Raw genomic sequence first — 19,628 nt, forward strand, 5'->3', positions numbered from 1 at the left:
AATAATAATCCGCCCCTCCCCCTTCTCTGTTTGCCCCCCCCTCTATAAATACGAAACATCTCTGCCCTGCTTGCTTCTTTCAATCATTTCTCCCCTTACTCTCTTTTAATTCCTCTTTTCCCTCTCCCAATACCATTGTTTTTTTATTCACATTTCATTTTTGCCCATCATGTGGTAAGTTCTTTTGTCCACTTTCCTCAATGGGATATACTGACAGTCTGCTTAGTGGAATTTTCGGTTACATCAACTACCTCGTCGAGAAGGATCGCAGATTTATCATTGACACACTGCTAAATGGTGAGTGGCCCAAAGCTGTCTGTGTTCAACCTTGCAAACCTTGTACTCACCGTTCTTTCCCCCAGGCCTCTCGAGATTGGAGTACCGTGGCTACGATTCGGCTGGTATGGCAGTGGATGGCGACAAGAAGAATGAAGTCTGTGCTTTCAAGGAAGTTGGCAAGGTGGCCAAATTGAAGGAACTCATTGAGCAGAGCTCAGAGGACATGACCAAGACCTTTGAGTCTCATGCCGGTATCTCTCACACTCGTTGGGCTACCCACGGTACCCCCTCCCGCCAGAACTGCCACCCCCACCGGTAAGTCCTCCAATGCAGTCCTCCAATGTTGATCATCTGAGAGACCGAGAAGCTAATTGAATGGTTGATAGTTCTGATCCCAACTGGGAGTTCTCCGTCGTTCACAACGGTATTATCACCAACTATAAGGAATTGAAGGCTCTGCTGGAGTCCAAGGGCTTCCGTTTCGAGACCGAGACCGATACCGAGTGCATTGCCAAGCTCGCCAAATACCTCTACGACCAACACCCCGACATTGAATTCACAGTCCTGGCCAAGGCAGTCATCAAAGAGCTTGAGGGTGCCTTCGGTTTGCTGCTCAAGTCAGTTCACTACCCCCATGAGGTCATTGCTGCCCGTAAGGGTTCGCCCCTGGTCGTCGGTGTGAAGACCTCCAAGAAGATGAAGGTGGATTTCGTGGATGTTGAATATTCCGAAGATGGTGTCCTTTCCGCGGAGCAGGCCTCCCAGAATGCGGCTGCCAAGAAGTCTGCCACAAGCCTCCTTGCCCCTCCTGACAAGTCGCTGTTGCACCGCTCCCAGTCTCGTGCATTCCTCTCCGACGATGGCATCCCCCAGCCCGTCGAGTTCTTCCTGTCTTCTGACCCCTCTGCCATTGTGGAGCACACCAAGAAGGTCCTCTACCTTGAGGATGACGATATCGCCCACATCCACGAAGGACAGCTCAACATCCACCGTCTGACCAAGGATGATGGCACCTCCAACGTCCGTGCCATCCAGACCATTGAGCTCGAGCTGCAGGAGATCATGAAGGGCAAGTTCGATCACTTCATGCAAAAGGAAATCTTCGAGCAGCCCGAGTCTGTCGTCAACACTATGAGAGGCCGTCTGGATGTGACCAACAAGAAGGTCACCCTCGGTGGTCTCCGTCAGTACATCTCGACTATTCGTCGCTGCCGACGAATCATCTTCATTGCCTGCGGCACCAGCTACCACTCATGCATGGCTGTGCGTGGTATCTTCGAAGAGCTCACTGAGATTCCTATCGCAGTCGAGCTCGCCTCCGACTTCCTTGACCGACAGGCACCAGTGTTCCGTGATGATACCTGTGTGTTTGTCTCTCAGTCTGGAGAGACCGCTGATTCCCTGATGGCTCTTCGCTACTGTCTGGAACGTGGCGCCCTGACCGTTGGTTGTGTCAACGTTGTCGGATCTTCCATCTCTCTCCTCACCCACTGCGGTGTGCACATTAACGCTGGTCCCGAGATCGGTGTGGCCTCGACCAAGGCATACACCTCTCAGTTTGTGGCTATGGTCATGTTCGCTTTGTCGCTGAGCGAAGATCGTGCCTCTAAGCAGGAGAGACGTGAGGAGATCATGGAGGGTCTTGGAAAGATCTCCGAGCAGTTCAAGCAGATCTTGAAGCTCAACGATCCGATCAAGGAGCTGTGTGCCCAGTCCTTCAAGAACCAGAAGAGCTTGCTGCTGTTGGGCCGTGGTGCTCAATTCCCCACTGCCCTTGAGGGTGCCCTGAAGATCAAGGAAATCTCATACCTCCACTGCGAAGCTGTCATGTCGGGTGAATTGAAGCACGGTGTGTTGGCTCTTGTTGACGAGAACCTTCCCATTATCATGATTCTCACCCGTGACAATCTGTTCACCAAGTCCTTGAACGCCTACCAGCAAGTTATTGCTCGTGGTGGTCGCCCCATTGTCATCTGCAACGACGATGACCCCGAGTTCTCATCCGCCCTGACCGAGAAGATCAACGTGCCCAAGACTGTGGATTGCCTTCAGGGTCTGCTCAATGTGATCCCATTGCAGCTGATCTCTTACTGGCTTGCCGTTGGCGAGGGACTGAATGTCGATTTCCCTCGCAACCTGGCCAAGTCGGTCACTGTCGAGTAAATGTTTCTTTAGGGCAAGGTTAGACGATTCTTATGATTTGGTCATATTTTTATCTTTAGGTGTTTTCAGCTTCGGGACAATGGAATCTCGTTTTGTGTTTTTATCACCCTTTTCTGGGCTCATTACCCATAGTTTATCATTAAGAATTCATCCCTTGTATAAATCAAATTGACTGTAGAGCCCATTGGTCCAATTGCGCTCAATTGCCGTGTTCGGTGTTGACATTCCGCCTTCCCCCGCCAAATGCGGGACCGAGGGATTTCGCCCCTCAAGCTCTTCTGATTCATAAACATTTGTCAAGCTCAATTCTCCCAATCCCCAAACAACTTCTCTTTTTTGTTTTTTTTTTTTGGAAAAAAATAATAACCATCCCACTCAACAAAATGACTACTATCAAAGGCCCCGGCGCTGCCCAGACCCACGATGGTAAAAGCAAACAATACCCCTCGGAGAAACTCCCTAGCTAATACCGATTTCACAGGCTCTGGACTCCGCGTTGCGATCGTACACGCCAGATGGAACACAGTCATCATCGACCAACTGGTATCAGGAGCTAAGAAGAGCCTCCTCGCAGCCGGCGTGACCGCGGAAAACATCACAGTCCAGACAGTTCCAGGCAGCTACGAGCTGCCTCTCGCAGTGCAACGGTAAGTGATGACCTTACATACTATAGCTACCATATCTTCCACATAGCTTTAACTAATGCTTTCCAGCCTCTACGTCGCCTCCCAGCTCCAGGCCAACTCCTCCGGCGAGGGCATCAGCGCCACCGACCTCCTGGCATCGCCCACAACCGAAGTGTCCGGCTCGGCTGAGTCTACAAGCCCCAAGAAGCCTTTCGATGCTATTATTGCCATCGGTGTCCTCATCAAGGGCGCTACTATGCACTTTGAATATATCGCTGACGCTGTCAGCCACGGGCTCATGCGTGTGCAGCTTGATTCCGGTGTCCCTGTCATCTTTGGATTGCTTACTGTTCTGACGGAACAGCAGGGATTAGAACGGGCTGGTCTTGGAAATAGTGGTATGCACAACCATGGCGAGGATTGGGGCAGTGCTGCTGTTGAGTTGGGTTTGAAGAGGAAAGAGTGGGCTGAGGGCAAGATCTTGTAATTTCTTGCGATATAGATGAATATTGTATCTTCTGGGGGTCGAGGGCTACGTTGGAACCCTCTAACATATTTGATGGCTTTTTGGAACTTAAAGTTGGACCATCGTGGTAGATTGTTTTTTTGGAGTATGAAAAGAGAAACACCTTCACAGAACCATAATTCTTTGGGAGCATAATCTATTACATGTTCACTCTTCCATCTGTTCGCCTTGACCCTTGTCCTCCTCTTCTTCATCGTCCCCTTCCAGAGAGCGCTTGGCTGCTTTCTCTGCTTCCTCGAGGAGCTCCTTGGGCACTTCCTCATGACGGCCCTTGGTCGGTCCATCGACCGAGCTGATCCACGTCATCTCGAGCTCAAAGTCCTTATCCTTGCTATCCTCATGGGCAACATAGATAATACGGGCAGCTTCCTTCACACCATCTGCCAAAGACAGATTACCCGAGGTCAGGTCTAGTTTCTCGAGTTCAGCTTTGGCAGCCTGTCGTCCCTTGCCGGTAGCAGCACCGTAGTATCCCTACCAATTCTGTCAGCATGATCAACCAAATACACAACAAGTCGAACATACCCAATACAGTCCACTAGGCTCAATCATGTATAGGCCAGGACCTCCAGCCTTGGCACCCTCAACCTTTCCACCAGAGCCGGACTTGGGTCCAGTGCCAACCTGTCCATCAACTGGAAGCTCTGCCTCGGTATCCCACCCACCAACAATAGCAGTTACACCGAAGGGCCGTACGCTAGAGTAGAGGGTGTACGCCTGCACATATCCACCCAAGCGATTGGCAAGCGCAGAGGTAGGAATGGGACCTTTGTATGTGCTTCTCCAGGAGGAAGCCTCATCTCTAGCTCTGGAAACGAAGTGACGACCGTCGGGGACGAGTCCAGCGGATACCTGGATTGATAGAAAGAAGGCAGATTAGCAACGGGTACTTTGAAGCCTTTCCCTGATAGCACGGGTTTCGATAGAAACGCATTGCGTTAGGAAAGGGTGATATGAGTAAAAGGAAAACGGTATCTCACAATTCCGACATGACGATCGACTGTCGCGATTCTCTTGTTCGCGCCTGGCTTTAGGAGCTTGCTCGTGATGATCTTCTCAACTGCCAACACTACACCATCCTTGCATCTGATTCCGACAGCGGTGCCTCCGTTCTCAACTGCCTTGACGGCATATTCGACCTAGATGGTATATGGTCAGCAACGTGAAGCTGGATTCTATGGCTCGTTCACGAGCTGGGTTGTTTCGTTTACCTGGAAATTCCGACCGTCTGGCGAGAACACCGAGTTAGAGAGATCGTAGCCTGTGCCGATTGACGTCTGAATAATCACTCTGTTAGCTTGATTGGGATACAATATGTCATATTGTGTAGATCCGAAGCTGACTGACCATGATTTTGGTGAGGATGCGATGCGGTGAGGTTCAAGAACAACAGACGTCACTGTGGGTGGGCCGAAAGAGTTAATCTGTATATTGGACAGATAAGGGAAGAGAATGGCCGGGTTGGAGGGTGACTATGGATAGGTAGGGTGAGGTTGGAAGCTCTGGGGATGATAACGGAGGTTCCTAGGCACTAAGCAGTGACGCTGTCGCGTCACGGGGTTGCCTGGCAGAGCTTCCAATCACATGACCGCGAGATACCTAATTGGTACTTTGGTTTGTATGTCATCTCTATGAGATTTGAGGGTACTACTTGAGTACCTTGTAGTATTGTGTATATTATGGACATACAATGATATATCATGGGCTCAATATGTGTATATTATAGACATGATATGCAGTATAACATATGATCATTTCCTAGTGGCCCCTCGGACTGCAGCCCAACCGAACAAGCACTTGGGCATCTTTGCCCCTCGACCTAACTAAAAAAACACAACACTTTAAATCCTTTCTCCTATCCAGTTTTACAGGGAGCAAACATTTGAATCGAGTTTCCACATTTTCCATTCGTTCGGATATTGTTGAGCTAGACAGAAATCCACCCCGCCATGTCTTCCTCCATACTACACCAGTGCCCGCACTGCGGGCACGTCTCCGATATCTCAAATGCACTTGCAGCCTTTATCGAGAACCCTCACTGTAAACAGGTAGATTGTTTTCATTCTTGTCTTTCTATACCAAGGAACCTGACCAGGTGTATATATATAGTGCGGCATGTCTGCTTCAGAAAGCGACTCGAAAGTGCAAGACGAACTTTCCGCTCTGTTTGATAGACAAATGAGTATGACACAGCTGCATCCCGCCCCTAGAGAGACCATTGTACCATCTCAAGCGCCAGAAATTGCATACAGCATTACCCAACACTACCACCACTCGGCCCACAGAGTCGCCCAGCACACAGAGCAGCCCTCAAGCATTGATGTTCTGAGGTATCACGGTCTTGATCCAAGTACCCTTACTCAGGACCAACTTGTTCTTTTTGAAAATGCCGACGCAGAACAAAAAGAACGGTTGATCCAAACATGGCAGCTCTACTCGCAGTTTGGAGATGAAGCCAATGCTGCTCCTGCTGGGGACTTTGCTATGCATGATTCTGCTATGGATGACAGTGCAGATGGAAATGTCTATGCTGATGCTGAACCATACATGGTATCTGGTTACGAAAACACTGCCAACCAGGCCCCTCATCTACCGAAAGAGCCCACCACTGGTGAATCCTATGTTGGCTCAAAGGATCCAGTGTATCAAGGTCAGCAATGGTGGGAGATGACAAGAGCTGCTCCGATGGAATCACAATATGGCGCATTTCAAGAGATGGGACGATATTACCCTAGCTGTGGTGTATACCACCATTAGTTCTGTCTGAAATAGGTCTATTGAAACGAATTCCTTGTATGTATTTCTCTATCATAGTTCTTATCGCTCCCCCCCCCCCCCCCCCCCTTTTTGCCTCTATATACCCTGACTAGTATAAAGCAAACACACCAACTAGATTTTAAAAGCTCCCTCTTCGGTCGTAGAGATATATACCAAACAAGAATAATTGGCCGCTTATACAGCTTGGCTAAGATCCTGTGGTCTTTCTATAAGTATTCTCGAATACTTCCTTATTTATAGTCTTTTTTAAAAGATATTTCTTCCCTTTATTAGTGTTATAGTCTAAAGAAGAATATAGAAGATAGGCGTTAATCTTAAAATGTACAAAAAAGACTTTTCTATGTATAACCTTTGATTCGATGGCTTAACCTTACTGGAACATCTTGTCTTTGGGATTCCGAATAAAGTGTTGTGTCAAAAGGGGATGGATTTTTTTTTTGATTCTAGATACATATTTCCTCGAGTAACGATCCATCAACCCCCACAATTCAAATGCTGATTTACCAGAAACCAATGCCATGACCAATGGTGAAAATAAAAGAGTGTTCGCCATTGGCATTTTCATAACGCATCCATCATATGCCAACCGGGTTTCCCTGAGAGCTTTCATATCGAAAAGCAGTCGAAGGTGTGCATATCGGTAATCGGAAAGAGAGTTATCGAGTAATATCTGTTGATACATGCAGCACCACGGAACTCAAAGTAAAGGGGACACTGGTAAAAGTCAGTCAATTGATTCTATGTATGGGATATATGAAACCGTAACGTACCTTTACTCTTCATCCTCTTCTTCGAGAGCAGCCATGGCATGAGCGAGAGCATCGCTGGTACGCTTGACCTCATCGACGGCATCGGCAGCACGCTTGGCCTTGTAGCAGCCCTGGCCAATGTGGCCACACCACTTCTGAAGGACCATGGGCAAGCCTCGGGCCATGGACTCAGCGAGGGCATCGGCAGAGCGCTTAACATCAATGGAGGCATCGGCAGTTCGCTTGCAGCCCTGGCCGATGTGGCCACACCACTTGGGAAGAGTCTCGCTAGGGCCACCTGCAATAGCGGCGGCATGGACAGTGCCAGCGGCGAGAACAGCGACTACAACGGAGGTGACCTTCATCTTGATTGTTGAGAGAAAAACCGGGGGTTTGGAATTGGAAGATTGGCTTGAATAGCGAAGGACAGATACTGGGAAAGCTCGATGATGGAGATGTCTGGAGACAAGAATCGGAGAAGACGAGCTGCAATGAGGTTTATATATTCTTGAAGATGAGGTATCATCGCTGGTTCAATCATAGTCTCGTTATTGAGAAAAGCATGTTGGGCATGAGTTCGAAGAATTCGGCTACTCTGAATAGAGGCATGACTCTGAATAGGATTCTTTGTCGACCGACATCAGCCCGAATAGAAGTTCTGTTCGAGGTTGCCCGTTCTCAATAAGGTCCTTATTGATCCATGTCCACTTGCCACTTCAATAATGAACTGAGGTCTCGTGTCGAAAGGGTATATGGCAAGCCCATCTCTCGAATGCTTTGATAGACAAATAGTCTCATAAGCCAATAAGCCAAATCAACTGAGCTAGAGTATATTAGTTAACGTTGTATCTTTTTGTTCAAGTTGACCACTGAGGTTTAGGGTTGTGACATTCGAGAACCGGAAGAGGATATGAATAAGAAATGGCGAAAGAAATTGAACGGGGGAGTTAAATGAATAAGGATGCAGAGTTAGGACATTTCATTGTTTCATTGTTAGTCCAAAGTCCAAAGTCCTCTCAGGTGTATCCATTCAGATAAGATCGGGCCGGCGCTAACCACATCGATGCCGAGCCCATCCGGAGGCTTTTTTTCCCGTTTTCACTGTTCCCTTTTCCAACCCCCTCGAATTTGGTGATTCGTGATTCTGTCCCAATTTCTTTGTTCAACTCCTTGAAAATGTTCTCCAGAACGGCACAGCCTGCTCGGGTAAGTTTTCCATAATTGCTTTTTCCATGCATCCATGTTTCCCGTGTTTCCGCGACTGCAGTTTTCAAGCCAGCTGGCTTTCGCTAACCTCTGTTCTATAGACTCTGCTCCGCAGCGCTTCCGGAGCTTCGTCTCTCGGTCGCTCTATTCCCGCCAGAAGTACGCCATTGATCGTCACCTGTCTCGAAATCCCCCGCTAACCAATTTGCGCAGCCTTCGCCTCCATTCAGTCGGACATCTTCAAGCCCACCAAGTATGGTGGCAAGTACACCGTGACCCTCATCCCTGGTATGCCTCACATATTTTGCGCAACACTCTGCTTGTATTGCGCATGCTTTGGACTAACATTCGACAAGGTGACGGTATCGGTGCTGAGGTCGCCGAATCGGTTAAGACCATCTTCAAGGCCGACAACGTTCCCATTGAGTGGGAGCAGGTCGATGTTAGCGGTGTTGACGCCGGTAACAAGCACTCCGAGGAGCTTTTCCGCGAGTCTCTGGCTTCCCTCAAGCGCAACAAGCTCGGTCTGAAGGGTATCCTCCACACTCCTATTGAGCGCTCAGGCCACCAGTCCTTCAACGTTGCCCTGCGTCAGGAGCTGGACATCTACGCCTCCATCTCTCTGATCAAGAACATCCCCGGTTACGACACTCGCCACAAGAATGTCGACCTCTGCATCATCCGTGAGAACACCGAGGGAGAGTACTCCGGTCTCGAGCACCAGTCCGTCAACGGTGTTGTCGAGTCCCTGAAGATCATCACCCGCGCCAAGTCCGAGCGTATCGCCCGATTCGCTTTCAGCTTCGCCCTTGCCAACAACCGCAAGAAGGTTACCTGCATTCACAAGGCCAACATCATGAAGTTGGCTGATGGTCTCTTCCGCAGCACATTCCACAAGGTCGCTGAGGAGTACCCCACCCTGGCGGTGGAGGACATGATTGTCGACAACGCTTCCATGCAGGCTGTGTCCCGCCCCCAGCAGTTCGATGTTATGGTCATGCCCAACCTTTACGGTGGCATTCTGTCCAACGTCGGCGCTGCCCTCGTTGGTGGACCCGGTGTCGTTCCCGGTTGCAACATGGGCCGTGACGTTGCTGTCTTCGAGCCTGGCTGCCGTCACGTCGGTCTTGACATCAAGGGCAAGGATCAGGCCAACCCCAGTGCTATGATTCTGTCTGGCTCCATGCTCCTGCGCCACCTTGGTCTCGATGATCACGCCAACCGCATTTCCAAGGCTGTCTACGATGTTATCGGTGAAGGGTAAGTGAACCAACACCTTTGAAAAATGATTATACTGACTTTCTTTTAGTCGCACTATGACCCGCGATATGGGTGGTCAGGCTACCACTCACGAGTTCACCCGGGCTGTTCTGGACAAGATGGAAGCGTCTCTGTAAATTTTGGAATCCCCCGCGCTCCAATATACCTACCGCTACGATTGAGGATGCTGCCTGCTGATTTTTGGAATGTGCTCTACACACCGTGAATTGGTCGGTGTGGTCCTCATTTGATGTATTATCTTTCCTTTCAATTTAGCTCGAAACGTTCCCCGGCAAATTATAGCATTAGACACTTTTTCTTTTGTGATCATAACGTGAACATTCATTGCATTAATAGTTGGGTATAAACATCAAAGAAGGCCATGAATCTTCAATGGGCCCACTTCATATCACGGTGCTCAGAAGGTAAAGAGCTCACTCAGCCTCCAAACCTCCAAACCTCCAAACCTCCAAACCATTGCGAGGCCACTAGTAGGGACCTCATGATCGACTGATTTGAGCCTAGTCGAACCTGTAGGTGACCTCCATGAGCGCCTCGCGACAAGACTATGTGATCAAATTCCGATCCAGGTATGTGAATAACGCCGAAGGGAATGCGCATACACAGACAGAATGGGTGAAAGTTGTGTGCCTCAAGGGGAATGACTTGAACACTCTTTCCATCCAGCCTTTTTCTCCTTTTTTCCTTCTCTCTTTTTTTTTTTCATTGAATCCACCAAATACGAACGGCGTAAACAAAGCAGTTCAATCAGAAAGCGATTCGTCGTTTGCGACCAGTGTATTTCGAGCTAGCCTTGACGACCTTGCCCTTCTTCGCCATCTGCTCCTTTTTCCTCAGAATCCAAGCCTTGTCTCCCTTCCTCGGGGGTCCACGAGCATTGTTGATCTCCGAAGCCTTCCGTCTCGCATCCAAGACACTGACATCATCCATGCCATTCACAACACCAGTAATATCACCAGACAAACCACCGCCACCAACGGTCAGAACCAGATACAACTTGCTGCTCTTGGTGCCAGGATCATCTTCAAGGATACCCGCACCAAAGCCAGCTTTGATTGCAGCTCCACTGATCATACTCCGCTGGACATCGTTCTTCGGGTAGAACTGGCAGACTGCACGTCCACCCCGACGAAGACTGGCATACAGACCTTCGAAGAAGCGTCGCAGGCGACCTTCAGAAGTGACATCGCTGGTTTCCGCATTGCACAGCCACTGGATTGCACTGATGCTGATTGCGGCGTCGAATGTGCCCGGTCGGAATGGAACGCCTTGTCCGATATCTGCGAGGAATAGATCGCCTTCTACGTCGCGTTGTAAAGCCACATCCAACATGCTGGGTGAAATATCCATCCCGATCCATGTGTGCGGGCCACCGTCTTCGGGCTCAACTTCTGATAGCATTTCGCCGGAGAGACCGGAGCCGCAGCCGAGATCGAGGATGAAGGATGGGGATTTTAGGTCGAGGAGTTCGAGTGCGCGACTGGTCATGCTGGCTTGGATGTTGCGAATTCGCGAGGACTTCGTATACTTTCGCGATTCATTGTCATTGTAGAACAAGTCCGGTGGGCTGGAGTTTTCGAGACATGGGATTAGTTTTTTTTTTTCTTGGTTCAAGATCTGTGGAGTAGGATCAGGCTATCATACAGGATATCTTCAGGGCGCGACATGGTGTGTGGTATTGAATGTGCAAGTTGCGTTGCAAGTTGGAAGTTTAGAAAATCATTAAATTATTTTTGGTGGTGCTGCCTGAGGCATCAATACCCCAAAACGTCCACGTTTCTCCGATTGCATCTCGAATCTCTCTGAGGCTGAATTGCTTCCTGCATTACTTTTTCAACGCCACCATTCGACAGCTCTGTATTCACTAGGAATCATGTGGATTCTACCATTAGTTGGATATCTCGGGGTGGTTGTCGGGTTTGCTTTTCTCACCTTGGCCATAGGTATGGGAGCGAGACATGGTATCCTAACAATAATCGATAGCTGACTTTGTTGAAACTCTAGCTTCGGGACTTTACTACCTATCCGAGCTTGTGGAGGAACACACAGTTCTTGCCCGCCGCGTGTTGACACGTCTGATCTACGGCATCATCGCGGTACAAGTCCTGCTTATGATAATCGACCGATTCCCTGTGTCACTATCTGTGTTGAGCATTGCTTCGCACATGGTCTACGCCAGCAATCTGCGCCGATTCCCCATCGTGAAACTATCCGATCCTCTTTTCCTCCTCTCCTGCCTTCTAGTCGGTCTCAACCACTGGCTATGGTTCCGCCATTTCTCGAAGCCTTTGCCTCCATCGAACAACTGGCGTCAACCATATGGAGTCAATTACGAGGAGATGCCCTCTTTCTCTGAAGTGGCTTCATACTTTGGGCTGTGCGTTTGGCTCGTTCCATTCGCTCTGTTTGTTAGTCTGAGCGCGGGGGAGAATGTGCTACCAAGCATGGGCTCCGAGTATGCCACCGGGGATCGTGGCAAACCCACTGGTCTAGGTCCCACTGATGGCAAGTCCAAGAACAAGGGCATGGCCAAGGCTTTGGTGGATGGTGTCCGAGATTGGACAAGGGAGACCGGTGAACTTATGGGTTTCTGGAAAGGAGAAAGCACACGACGATTCTGAGTGAGCGAGGCCACTGGAAATGATGTTACATATAGATGAAATGAAATTTGTATTCTGCCGTCACAAATCGTGTAAATTGTAGAAAAATAAATCGGCAAAGTATGCCACCCAGCCTCCCATATTGCGTAACAGTGGACCAAATTAGAGCAGATAATAATATATGGACATCGAGCCCTAATGGAAGCGCTGAAATATGGAGGGAAAGAAATAAAGGCGAAAAAAAAGGAGAAAATGAAGAGAAGGAGAAAAAAAGAATGGGGTATAACGACGGTCAAAGTTGCTGACCATGGCATGGGGAACTCTCAACTCCAAGATGGACAACCCATCGAATTTGGTGTGCAACCACATCTTGGTTACCATTATCATTAAACATTCCCTCGCGACTTTGATGGCTGAGATTGCCAAGTGGGTTAAAGTCATCATTCTGCAGTCGTGCAAGTCGTAATTTTTCCGGACAAGAATCAGAAGGGCGTGGAAAAAGAAAAGACCAGTGAGAAGCGAATTATAATTCAATTGCCCTGGTAGAAGGAAGGATCTTCATGGAATGGATTAGCAAGGGCTGTGGGAATCCTCTGGTTGGGTCTTACCATCCATAAAGAGCATTGAACTCTCCCGTCGCTTTGTCTTTGCCGAGCGAGTGTCTTCTGAGCCAGGCACCAACATGCCATTCAAAGAAGAATACTGAGCGCCGGCACCCGGGGGTTGGTTGTACTGCTCATGTCTGGACGACGTCGGTTGGTCATAGCTAGGTTGTATTGGGGTGAACCCAGTGTCATAGTGGTTTCTGGGGCCGTCGGGAGGACCGTTCCCATCACCAGTGGTTCGGAAGGAAGTCTGCTGGTACGAAGGTGTAGGGAGATCTGAGAACATTTGATGACGTGGGGAACGAATGTCATCGGGCGAGAGAGAGCTTTCAACGGTCAGTTCCGTAGGCTTGGCAAAGCTCGAATCAGTATCGCCAAAGATACTGTCGTAGTCCGTGAGAAACATCGAGAAGACCGGCGCCGGGATATTGAGAGTTGGAGCAAAGACAATGCCCACGTTCCTGACCGTCATCTTGTTCACATCGGAATTGTTCACAATCTCGATCAAGAACTGGGATAGAGCCCGTAGCAATGATAGATTGGGCCTGGGCAACCTATGCACCAGAGAATTGAAGGCAGCGACCTTCTTTTGGCGATCGTCAAGTTCTTTTCAGCAAGGTTAGCAGGAGAAACGAATACAAACACCGAATGTGTACATACCGAGAACGCGAAGGAAATCCAAATGAAGCTCCCGGGTCAAGACTGTTGTCGGAAGCTCTCGAAGGTATTGTTTGAAGAGAGACGCCACAGCATGAATGTCGTAATACTGATCTCCAGACACGAAATCAACATCGCCTTCGGTATTGAAACGTTCTTTCAAAGCTTTGATCACCACATTGGAACCGCTTAAGCGGAAGATTCCTTCCTCCAAGGCTGCTTCCTTGGCATGAAGATATTCAATGCAACGATAAACCACTGCCGGCAGCTCCACATCAATGCCTGGCGGTCCACAATCTTGTACGGCCTCTGCCAGGGGTATACCAAATACAGGTCTAACCGGACCCGTCCTCTCAACATTGTTACCTGCTACTAATGTATCGCTGTTGGCCTGGGTGGCAAGATCGAAAGAGGACCTGGTGCGGAAACCCCAGATACTGCGTTTCTTCTCTTTTGTCGATGTCTTTGCCTTGTTGCCCCAGGCTTCCACGTCCTGGATGACTGTGCCGTTTGTGGGCCTAGAAATCAGTCTGGGGGACTGCATTGGTTGATCGGGAGAAGACGTGGCCATGTCTCTGAATTCCGTCGTCAAAGCCGGGATCCGTGGGGATCGGGGAGCTTGCTCCAGAGTGGAACCAATAGTGGGAGGATCAGCTTGCACTGCATCGTCAAAGCTGAATCCTTGCACACCTCCTACATCCTGATCGGGGCTATCAACTCCGCGGCCGGATCTCTTGCTTCCGTTGAATATTTTAGACTTGGACTCGGTTCCGGAGAGTAGTTGCTTTTGCTGGATTTGAGACTCATCTTGAGACTGAGGCTGACTCTTGGATGATACGCTGCCACGTCCCTCATTCTCGGAAGAAGCACTTTCAACATACTCCATGAGAGCATCGACCCACGTATCGCGCTCCTCGTCGCTCTCGGCGCAAAGAACATGTCGGACAAGTGCCGATGAATCCTTTTTCTTCGGTTCCAGAACCAAAAATGCATGGCGATACTGGTTGTCAGAGTCTTCCTCGCCCCCAGCAGGTGGAGCAGTCTCGGGTTTTGGTGATTGCTTGCCGATCTGGGCATGATGAAGTTTGATAGTACCCATGTGCGGACCACCTGGAGATTCGTAGTATCTCAGTTCGGGTCCATCGAGAACGAAATATCTCGCTTTCCAGCCACCGAAGTTCTTGCCTCTCTTGGTCAAGTAACCTTCCTTTTGTGGCTTTCCGTCTGGCCCACGTGGCATATCGGGCCTTGTTTGGGCGAGACCTTTCAGTAGACTTGTCTCGTCGTCTCGAGGCTCAATGGCATCACTGGTCAAAAATTGGCAGATAGCTATCGCAGCATTCTCGTCCATTGGCGTGTCCAAAAGTCCGTCGAAGTACGCATTAAGTGCGGCACGTCTCAAGTCAATCTTAGCAGGGGAGTGTCCGCTGAAAATACCTCTATCGGGTAATTTCGCGGGGAACGGAGAAGATTGTCGGACTTTCTGATCCAGCTGCGGCAGGGCACCAATGACCTTTTCAACTCGCCATAGCTCAGACATTTGTGATCGAAGGATCACACTGAGGGTGAAAACAGGTTCCTCGTCTAGGGGCTTGGACGCCATATAGCTGTTCCGGGAAGGACGAAGGCGCGACGAAGATACCCTGACTTGAACCAGAGGGAGGGCATTGGGAGGCAAAAGTAGGCCTTGATATTCATCAGACATCAATCCTCGGTAAATTTGATTATCGGGGAACGTTGCGGATCTCGGGCTGTCAATCATGACTGTGGGATCAATTGATGGGATAGGGCCACTGGGGCGTCCCGAAGGAATGGGAGCAAAGCCCATGGGGTGGTTGGCCATTCTTGGCGAGAGCGGCAACCCTGGACCCTGATACCCGGCTGCCATGGAAGTGGAAGCATCCCGTGGCATGCGAGGCATGGGGGAATTAATAGGTCGATCTTCTGGTCTCGGGCTCAAAGGCAGTCCAGGGCTCATAGGCATGGCAACGACAGAGCGCCCACCAAAGGATGAAGCTGGAGGTGGCCGAGAGCCCAAAAGCGACCCCAGTGAGCTAGAATCACCCACATTCGGAGGCGATCTCGTAGAAAGCTCCCTAGGGACCGTTTCCGGGCTACAAGTTGCTGTATCTCGGGAGCTGTGAGAGGATGCTGTCTGATTTGGTCCCACAGAACCGGTGGACTCAAACATATCCTTCTGTAGCGTAGCTTCGCGGTCCTGGTCGTCCTGCTCTCTCGTCTTTCTCCGTCCACGGCCCGCACTCGGAATCCCATTTATACCTTGGGCGTCGCCGTAATCGGAACCCGACTCTGAATCAGGATCTGAATCTGAAGCTGAACATGCCCTTTGATTGTCCGCTTGTCGCAGATTCAGAGGCGCAGGCGGTGGCTTGCGGTTTGGGTGGGGAAACCTGCTTTTTCCGTCTCCTACTGGAGACGGGAGATCTGTGGGGGAGACCGGGCTGGTGGTGTTTTCCAAGCCCCGCTGAGAGGTTTCAGATGGTGAGATAATCGATGGCTGGTCAGGTTTGCACGACTCATTCTCTTTGCCACTGCTCGATGCGGTCACAGAGGCCATTGGCTTGGCAACGGGCAATGGTGGAGTGTCTTGCATATCTTTAAGCTTCTTCCGATATTTATCTTTCTCTTGAAAAGCGCGCTCTAGGTCCTTGTTAAGGCCAAGGATTAGAGTCCTTTGTTTATCAACCAATTTCCAAAGTTGCGCGTTCTGCGAGGCCGCGTGGTGTTTCTCCTTCAAGAGGTGCACGATAACAGCCTCGGCAGATCCAGCGGCGTTGATGAGATTATTAATATCAGCTGAACTCAGAGCATTGACATCAAAGGCCGATCTTTGAGAGTTGGAGGACAGGGATGAAATAGCAGAGTCAATCGACGAGGTGCGAGGGATGATACGATGGGGTGCGCGATCTCCTGGCATCGAGTGTATAGAGCTGACGGAGGAAGAAGCAGATCGATCGGGCTCTGGCGCACGGGATGGTTTCGGCACACTATTCTCCCCAGGCCGGCCGCTGACATTCGCCGACTCTGTTCCTACCATTTCAGGTGATTGCGACAGGCTCTGGCCAGGGCTGAAGGGTGCTGCAGGGTATTGCGCATTGGCCACGCGGGTGACTGGCGACCGATTCTGGGAGGAAGAAGGGTTGGACTTTGGAGACAGAGGGCTCTGTGATTCAGATCCTTCAACACGGTGGGATTGAGGCAGGGAACTTGTATGCAACGGGGAAGGTGTGATATGTCGAGAACTAGGAGTAGGTCCGGGGCGCTGATCAGATCGAGCTAAATAATCCCGCGGGATGAGGCCGTTATTGACAGAATGGCCGATCTGATTCTTGGACAAAGTTGGCGAGCTTTCATCATTCCCTCGCGGAACTTGCGACATGGCTGGTGTAGGAATCGAGACTCATCAGAGGGGTCACGTTCGGGGGCGACACGAGGCGAAGGGCCAGGGGGCGAGCGCGCGGAACCCCGGAAGCTGAAGCTTAAGCGCTAGGGAGGGAAAAAGGGGTGTCAACCGATCAACCGATTGGAAAGAAAATAACGGCAAAAAAAACTCTCTGGTGGCACAGCCCTAGAGAGATGAGAGTTGTGAGGGTGAGAGACCCTTGGAGAGCTTAAGAAAGTGAAGTGGGGACAAAAAGGGGGGTTTCAAGCTAATAAGAACAATAACAAACGATCATAATAAGATAAATATAAAAGAAACGGCGATCTTAGACAACCCTGTACTAAGGAAGAAAAGAGAAGAGGAAGATTTGAGATGTGGTATGCAGAACTGATCCCTTTCAATCTCCGGGGTCCCGAGGTCTCTCTCTCTCTCTCTCGTTACCTAAGAGAGCATACCTCAATTTTCTTTCTTTGGTCTATTTTTACTGTTCTTTTTTATATATCAAGCATTTGAAGAATGTAAATGTATAATAACCTTTTACAACATCATACAAGGGGGAATCGATATATAAATTGTTTGTGGTACAAAGCCGTCCCAGCATTCGGCATAACTGTGGTGGAACCAGGGCGATATGAAAGTGATCTAGAATTATTGGAGAGTTGGTGAGTGGAATGTTTCGAATGTCCAGGGCAATACCTAGGAAACCGTCTCATAGTTGGACTGGTTTGAGTTCTGTTTCCTAGACTTGAAATGGATTCTACCTTGAAATAACATGACCTAGACTCCCTGTAAATGCGACCGCAATGACTATGATACAGACCAAAAGAAAAAAAGTAAAAAGCGCCAGTCAAATGATGTACATGATAGTACAATTAGGCGATGTTGCCAGCCATGCCCATGAAAATAGCCTGGGCCGCCAGCTGAAGGGACCAAAATCCGACTTTCTTGAACCGCCTTTTTCGGGCTTGATCATCCACGACATCTCGGGCAAACGCATCGTAGGTCTGGAAAGGGTATTAGCAATGATCATATATTGTAGGGAAAGAGGGTACTCACTGCAGCTGACAGGTCATCCATCAGGCCACTGTCAAAGACGGTCCAGCTTCCGTCGAAATCTCCAACGTGTTTGACTAAGCGGCAGTTGACGGGAATGAAAGTGCGCTTGGAGTTGATATAGGCAACAATAGGACGGATTAATGCGTTGTTGATATAAGAAAGGTCCCGGGTGAAGATGGGCACCACAGCCCGAACGTTGTTGAGATGTACACGCAAATCCATGACGAGGAAACGTCGATCTTCAGTCTCTGATTCTGGGTTAGAGTCTGAAGATAGAGGCTCCGGGTAACGGTTAGAGGTGACAGTGGCTTCCAACCGATCATAGAAATCGACCATCACCTTGGCCAAGCTCTCATCGTTTTCTGCAGGTAGCATGATGTCGGCCACAATATCCACAGTACCCTCGTGAATCCAAGAGAAAGGGCCCTGAACACCACGGTTAAGATGGTCGACATTGAGTCCGTCAACTCGGATCCTGTTATGTTTCTTCCACGGGTTTGGCTTGTCATCATCTTCTATTCCGTTATCCTGCCGGATACCGGTGAATCCATGGGTTTGACGAGCGTGGATTGTGAACAAAGAGTTGTCGTAAGACCCAGACATCATATTGGCAGAGAGGAAATCATAGAAGAGCCATTGTTTCCGCAACTGAGGAAGATCGCACGAGAAGATGCTCACGGAGAAGGGACGGAAGTTGTCCGGTTGGTAAACGGTGACAAGTAGATCATGCATCTTGAAAGAGTCGATCTCAAAGTCACCGGGTCTATGCTCATGCCGGTAGGATTTAGGATCCAAGTCTTCCTCCGGCCAATAAACATGGCGGCGATCGACGACACCCCGTATGCCTTTCACCTCAACATCATGAAGGGGGCCCTTTCCATTGAGCCATTTGGTGAATGATAGTGTCACATTCACCGTCTCGATCGATAAATCGAATTGTGTATAGTTAGTATCTTCCTCTTCATCAGATACTATCTGGGAGTCTTCGAATCCACTGTCACCTCGAGCTGCGGCCTCGGCTGCCGCAGACTTCGATGAGCCTTTACTGACATGACCTGCGCCTTGGCCTGGTCGTTTTGACACAAAGACATTCTTAAAGGTGATGACGCCGTTTTTCCATTTGGGCACGATTGCAGATTCAAAAACAACTTTAACACCAGAAGACTTGGTGAGATAGTTGCCTACCCACCCTGCCAATGTTTCTGTTTAGGCACATATTAGTATATAGACCTTACTGCAACAAAAAATGGACGTACCTTGAGCAAAGACTGTGTTGATCGCAAGGATCAGAAGCGAGAAGAAAGTTGTAGTTCCCACGACGACCCAGACGACGTGGCCCAGCAAAACCCACGAGAAGAAGGCAGTCATCTCATCCAAATTGTAAGGACGAACACTTCTTATAGAAAACCATTTGAATCGTACTTTGAGGCGTGACCAGAACCCGGTTGCTGCGGCCAAAAGCTCCTCCTTGGTTGGCCGATGTAGTTGAGGCATATGTGGTAAGCGATCCATTAAGTGGCGATTGTTCGCTGTTGGCTGTTGAGTATCTTGAGATGATTTGGATTGTGAATGTGCGGTGGATGTATCTTTGCTGGATTGTCCGGGTTTATGGGAATGGTCATTTTCATTGCGTTCATGGGTCTCTTGAGAAGCTTCTTTCCCGCGTCGATGGTCGTTCGAGGTATGTAAAGTTCGTTTC

The 19,628-nt window shown here is 49.5% G+C and overlaps 10 protein-coding genes across 10 annotated transcripts; 5 read left to right on the top strand and 5 right to left on the bottom strand.

Moving 5' to 3' along the window:
• Positions 1–169: 169 nt before the first annotated feature.
• Positions 170–2,442, top strand: gfa1 (glutamine--fructose-6-phosphate transaminase (isomerizing) GFA1; the record flags this gene model as incomplete). Its single annotated transcript, XM_057224576.1, has 4 exons — positions 170–174; positions 227–297; positions 363–594; positions 666–2,442. The coding sequence occupies 4 exons, from the start codon at positions 170–172 to the stop codon at positions 2,440–2,442; spliced, it is 2,085 nt and encodes a 694-aa protein (XP_057088592.1).
• A 383-nt stretch (positions 2,443–2,825) lies between these two features.
• Positions 2,826–3,555, top strand: N7447_000301 (lumazine synthase RIB4; the record flags this gene model as incomplete). Its single annotated transcript, XM_057224577.1, has 3 exons — positions 2,826–2,868; positions 2,924–3,089; positions 3,156–3,555. 3 exons carry the CDS (start codon positions 2,826–2,828, stop codon positions 3,553–3,555), a joined length of 609 nt encoding a protein of 202 aa, XP_057088593.1.
• Positions 3,556–3,741: 186 nt separating this feature from the next.
• Positions 3,742–4,944, bottom strand: N7447_000302 (proteasome core particle subunit alpha 7; the record flags this gene model as incomplete). Its single annotated transcript, XM_057224578.1, has 5 exons — positions 3,742–4,068; positions 4,120–4,446; positions 4,575–4,733; positions 4,806–4,871; positions 4,942–4,944. The coding sequence occupies 5 exons, from the start codon at positions 4,942–4,944 to the stop codon at positions 3,742–3,744; spliced, it is 882 nt and encodes a 293-aa protein (XP_057088594.1).
• Positions 4,945–5,543: 599 nt separating this feature from the next.
• N7447_000303 (uncharacterized protein) lies at positions 5,544–6,351 on the top strand (the record flags this gene model as incomplete). The annotated part of the gene is made up of 2 exons (XM_057224579.1): positions 5,544–5,642; positions 5,704–6,351. The coding sequence occupies 2 exons, from the start codon at positions 5,544–5,546 to the stop codon at positions 6,349–6,351; spliced, it is 747 nt and encodes a 248-aa protein (XP_057088595.1).
• Positions 6,352–7,144: 793 nt separating this feature from the next.
• On the bottom strand, positions 7,145–7,486 carry N7447_000304 (mating alpha-pheromone PpgA; the record flags this gene model as incomplete). The annotated part of the gene is made up of 1 exon (XM_057224580.1): positions 7,145–7,486. The coding sequence occupies one exon, from the start codon at positions 7,484–7,486 to the stop codon at positions 7,145–7,147; it is 342 nt and encodes a 113-aa protein (XP_057088596.1).
• Positions 7,487–8,297: 811 nt separating this feature from the next.
• N7447_000305 (isocitrate dehydrogenase (NAD(+)) IDH1) lies at positions 8,298–9,724 on the top strand (the record flags this gene model as incomplete). Its single annotated transcript, XM_057224581.1, has 5 exons — positions 8,298–8,327; positions 8,429–8,486; positions 8,541–8,615; positions 8,684–9,587; positions 9,637–9,724. 5 exons carry the CDS (start codon positions 8,298–8,300, stop codon positions 9,722–9,724), a joined length of 1,155 nt encoding a protein of 384 aa, XP_057088597.1.
• Positions 9,725–10,355: 631 nt separating this feature from the next.
• N7447_000306 (18S rRNA methyltransferase BUD23) lies at positions 10,356–11,275 on the bottom strand (the record flags this gene model as incomplete). Its single annotated transcript, XM_057224582.1, has 2 exons — positions 10,356–11,175; positions 11,253–11,275. The coding sequence occupies 2 exons, from the start codon at positions 11,273–11,275 to the stop codon at positions 10,356–10,358; spliced, it is 843 nt and encodes a 280-aa protein (XP_057088598.1).
• Positions 11,276–11,481: 206 nt separating this feature from the next.
• N7447_000307 (uncharacterized protein) lies at positions 11,482–12,229 on the top strand (the record flags this gene model as incomplete). Its single annotated transcript, XM_057224583.1, has 2 exons — positions 11,482–11,551; positions 11,613–12,229. The coding sequence occupies 2 exons, from the start codon at positions 11,482–11,484 to the stop codon at positions 12,227–12,229; spliced, it is 687 nt and encodes a 228-aa protein (XP_057088599.1).
• A 549-nt stretch (positions 12,230–12,778) lies between these two features.
• N7447_000308 (GTPase-activating protein BEM3) lies at positions 12,779–16,870 on the bottom strand (the record flags this gene model as incomplete). The annotated part of the gene is made up of 2 exons (XM_057224584.1): positions 12,779–13,419; positions 13,474–16,870. 2 exons carry the CDS (start codon positions 16,868–16,870, stop codon positions 12,779–12,781), a joined length of 4,038 nt encoding a protein of 1,345 aa, XP_057088600.1.
• An 875-nt stretch (positions 16,871–17,745) lies between these two features.
• N7447_000309 (mitochondrial distribution and morphology protein) lies at positions 17,746–19,441 on the bottom strand (the record flags this gene model as incomplete). Its single annotated transcript, XM_057224585.1, has 3 exons — positions 17,746–17,877; positions 17,930–19,131; positions 19,186–19,441. 3 exons carry the CDS (start codon positions 19,439–19,441, stop codon positions 17,746–17,748), a joined length of 1,590 nt encoding a protein of 529 aa, XP_057088601.1.
• Between the last annotated feature and the right edge of the window lie 187 nt (positions 19,442–19,628).

This window comes from Penicillium robsamsonii (genome assembly GCF_028829455.1).
Source record: "Penicillium robsamsonii strain IBT 29466 chromosome Unknown utg000001l_segment0_segment0, whole genome shotgun sequence".
In the NCBI taxonomy this organism is placed as follows: Eukaryota; Fungi; Ascomycota; class Eurotiomycetes; order Eurotiales; family Aspergillaceae; genus Penicillium; species Penicillium robsamsonii.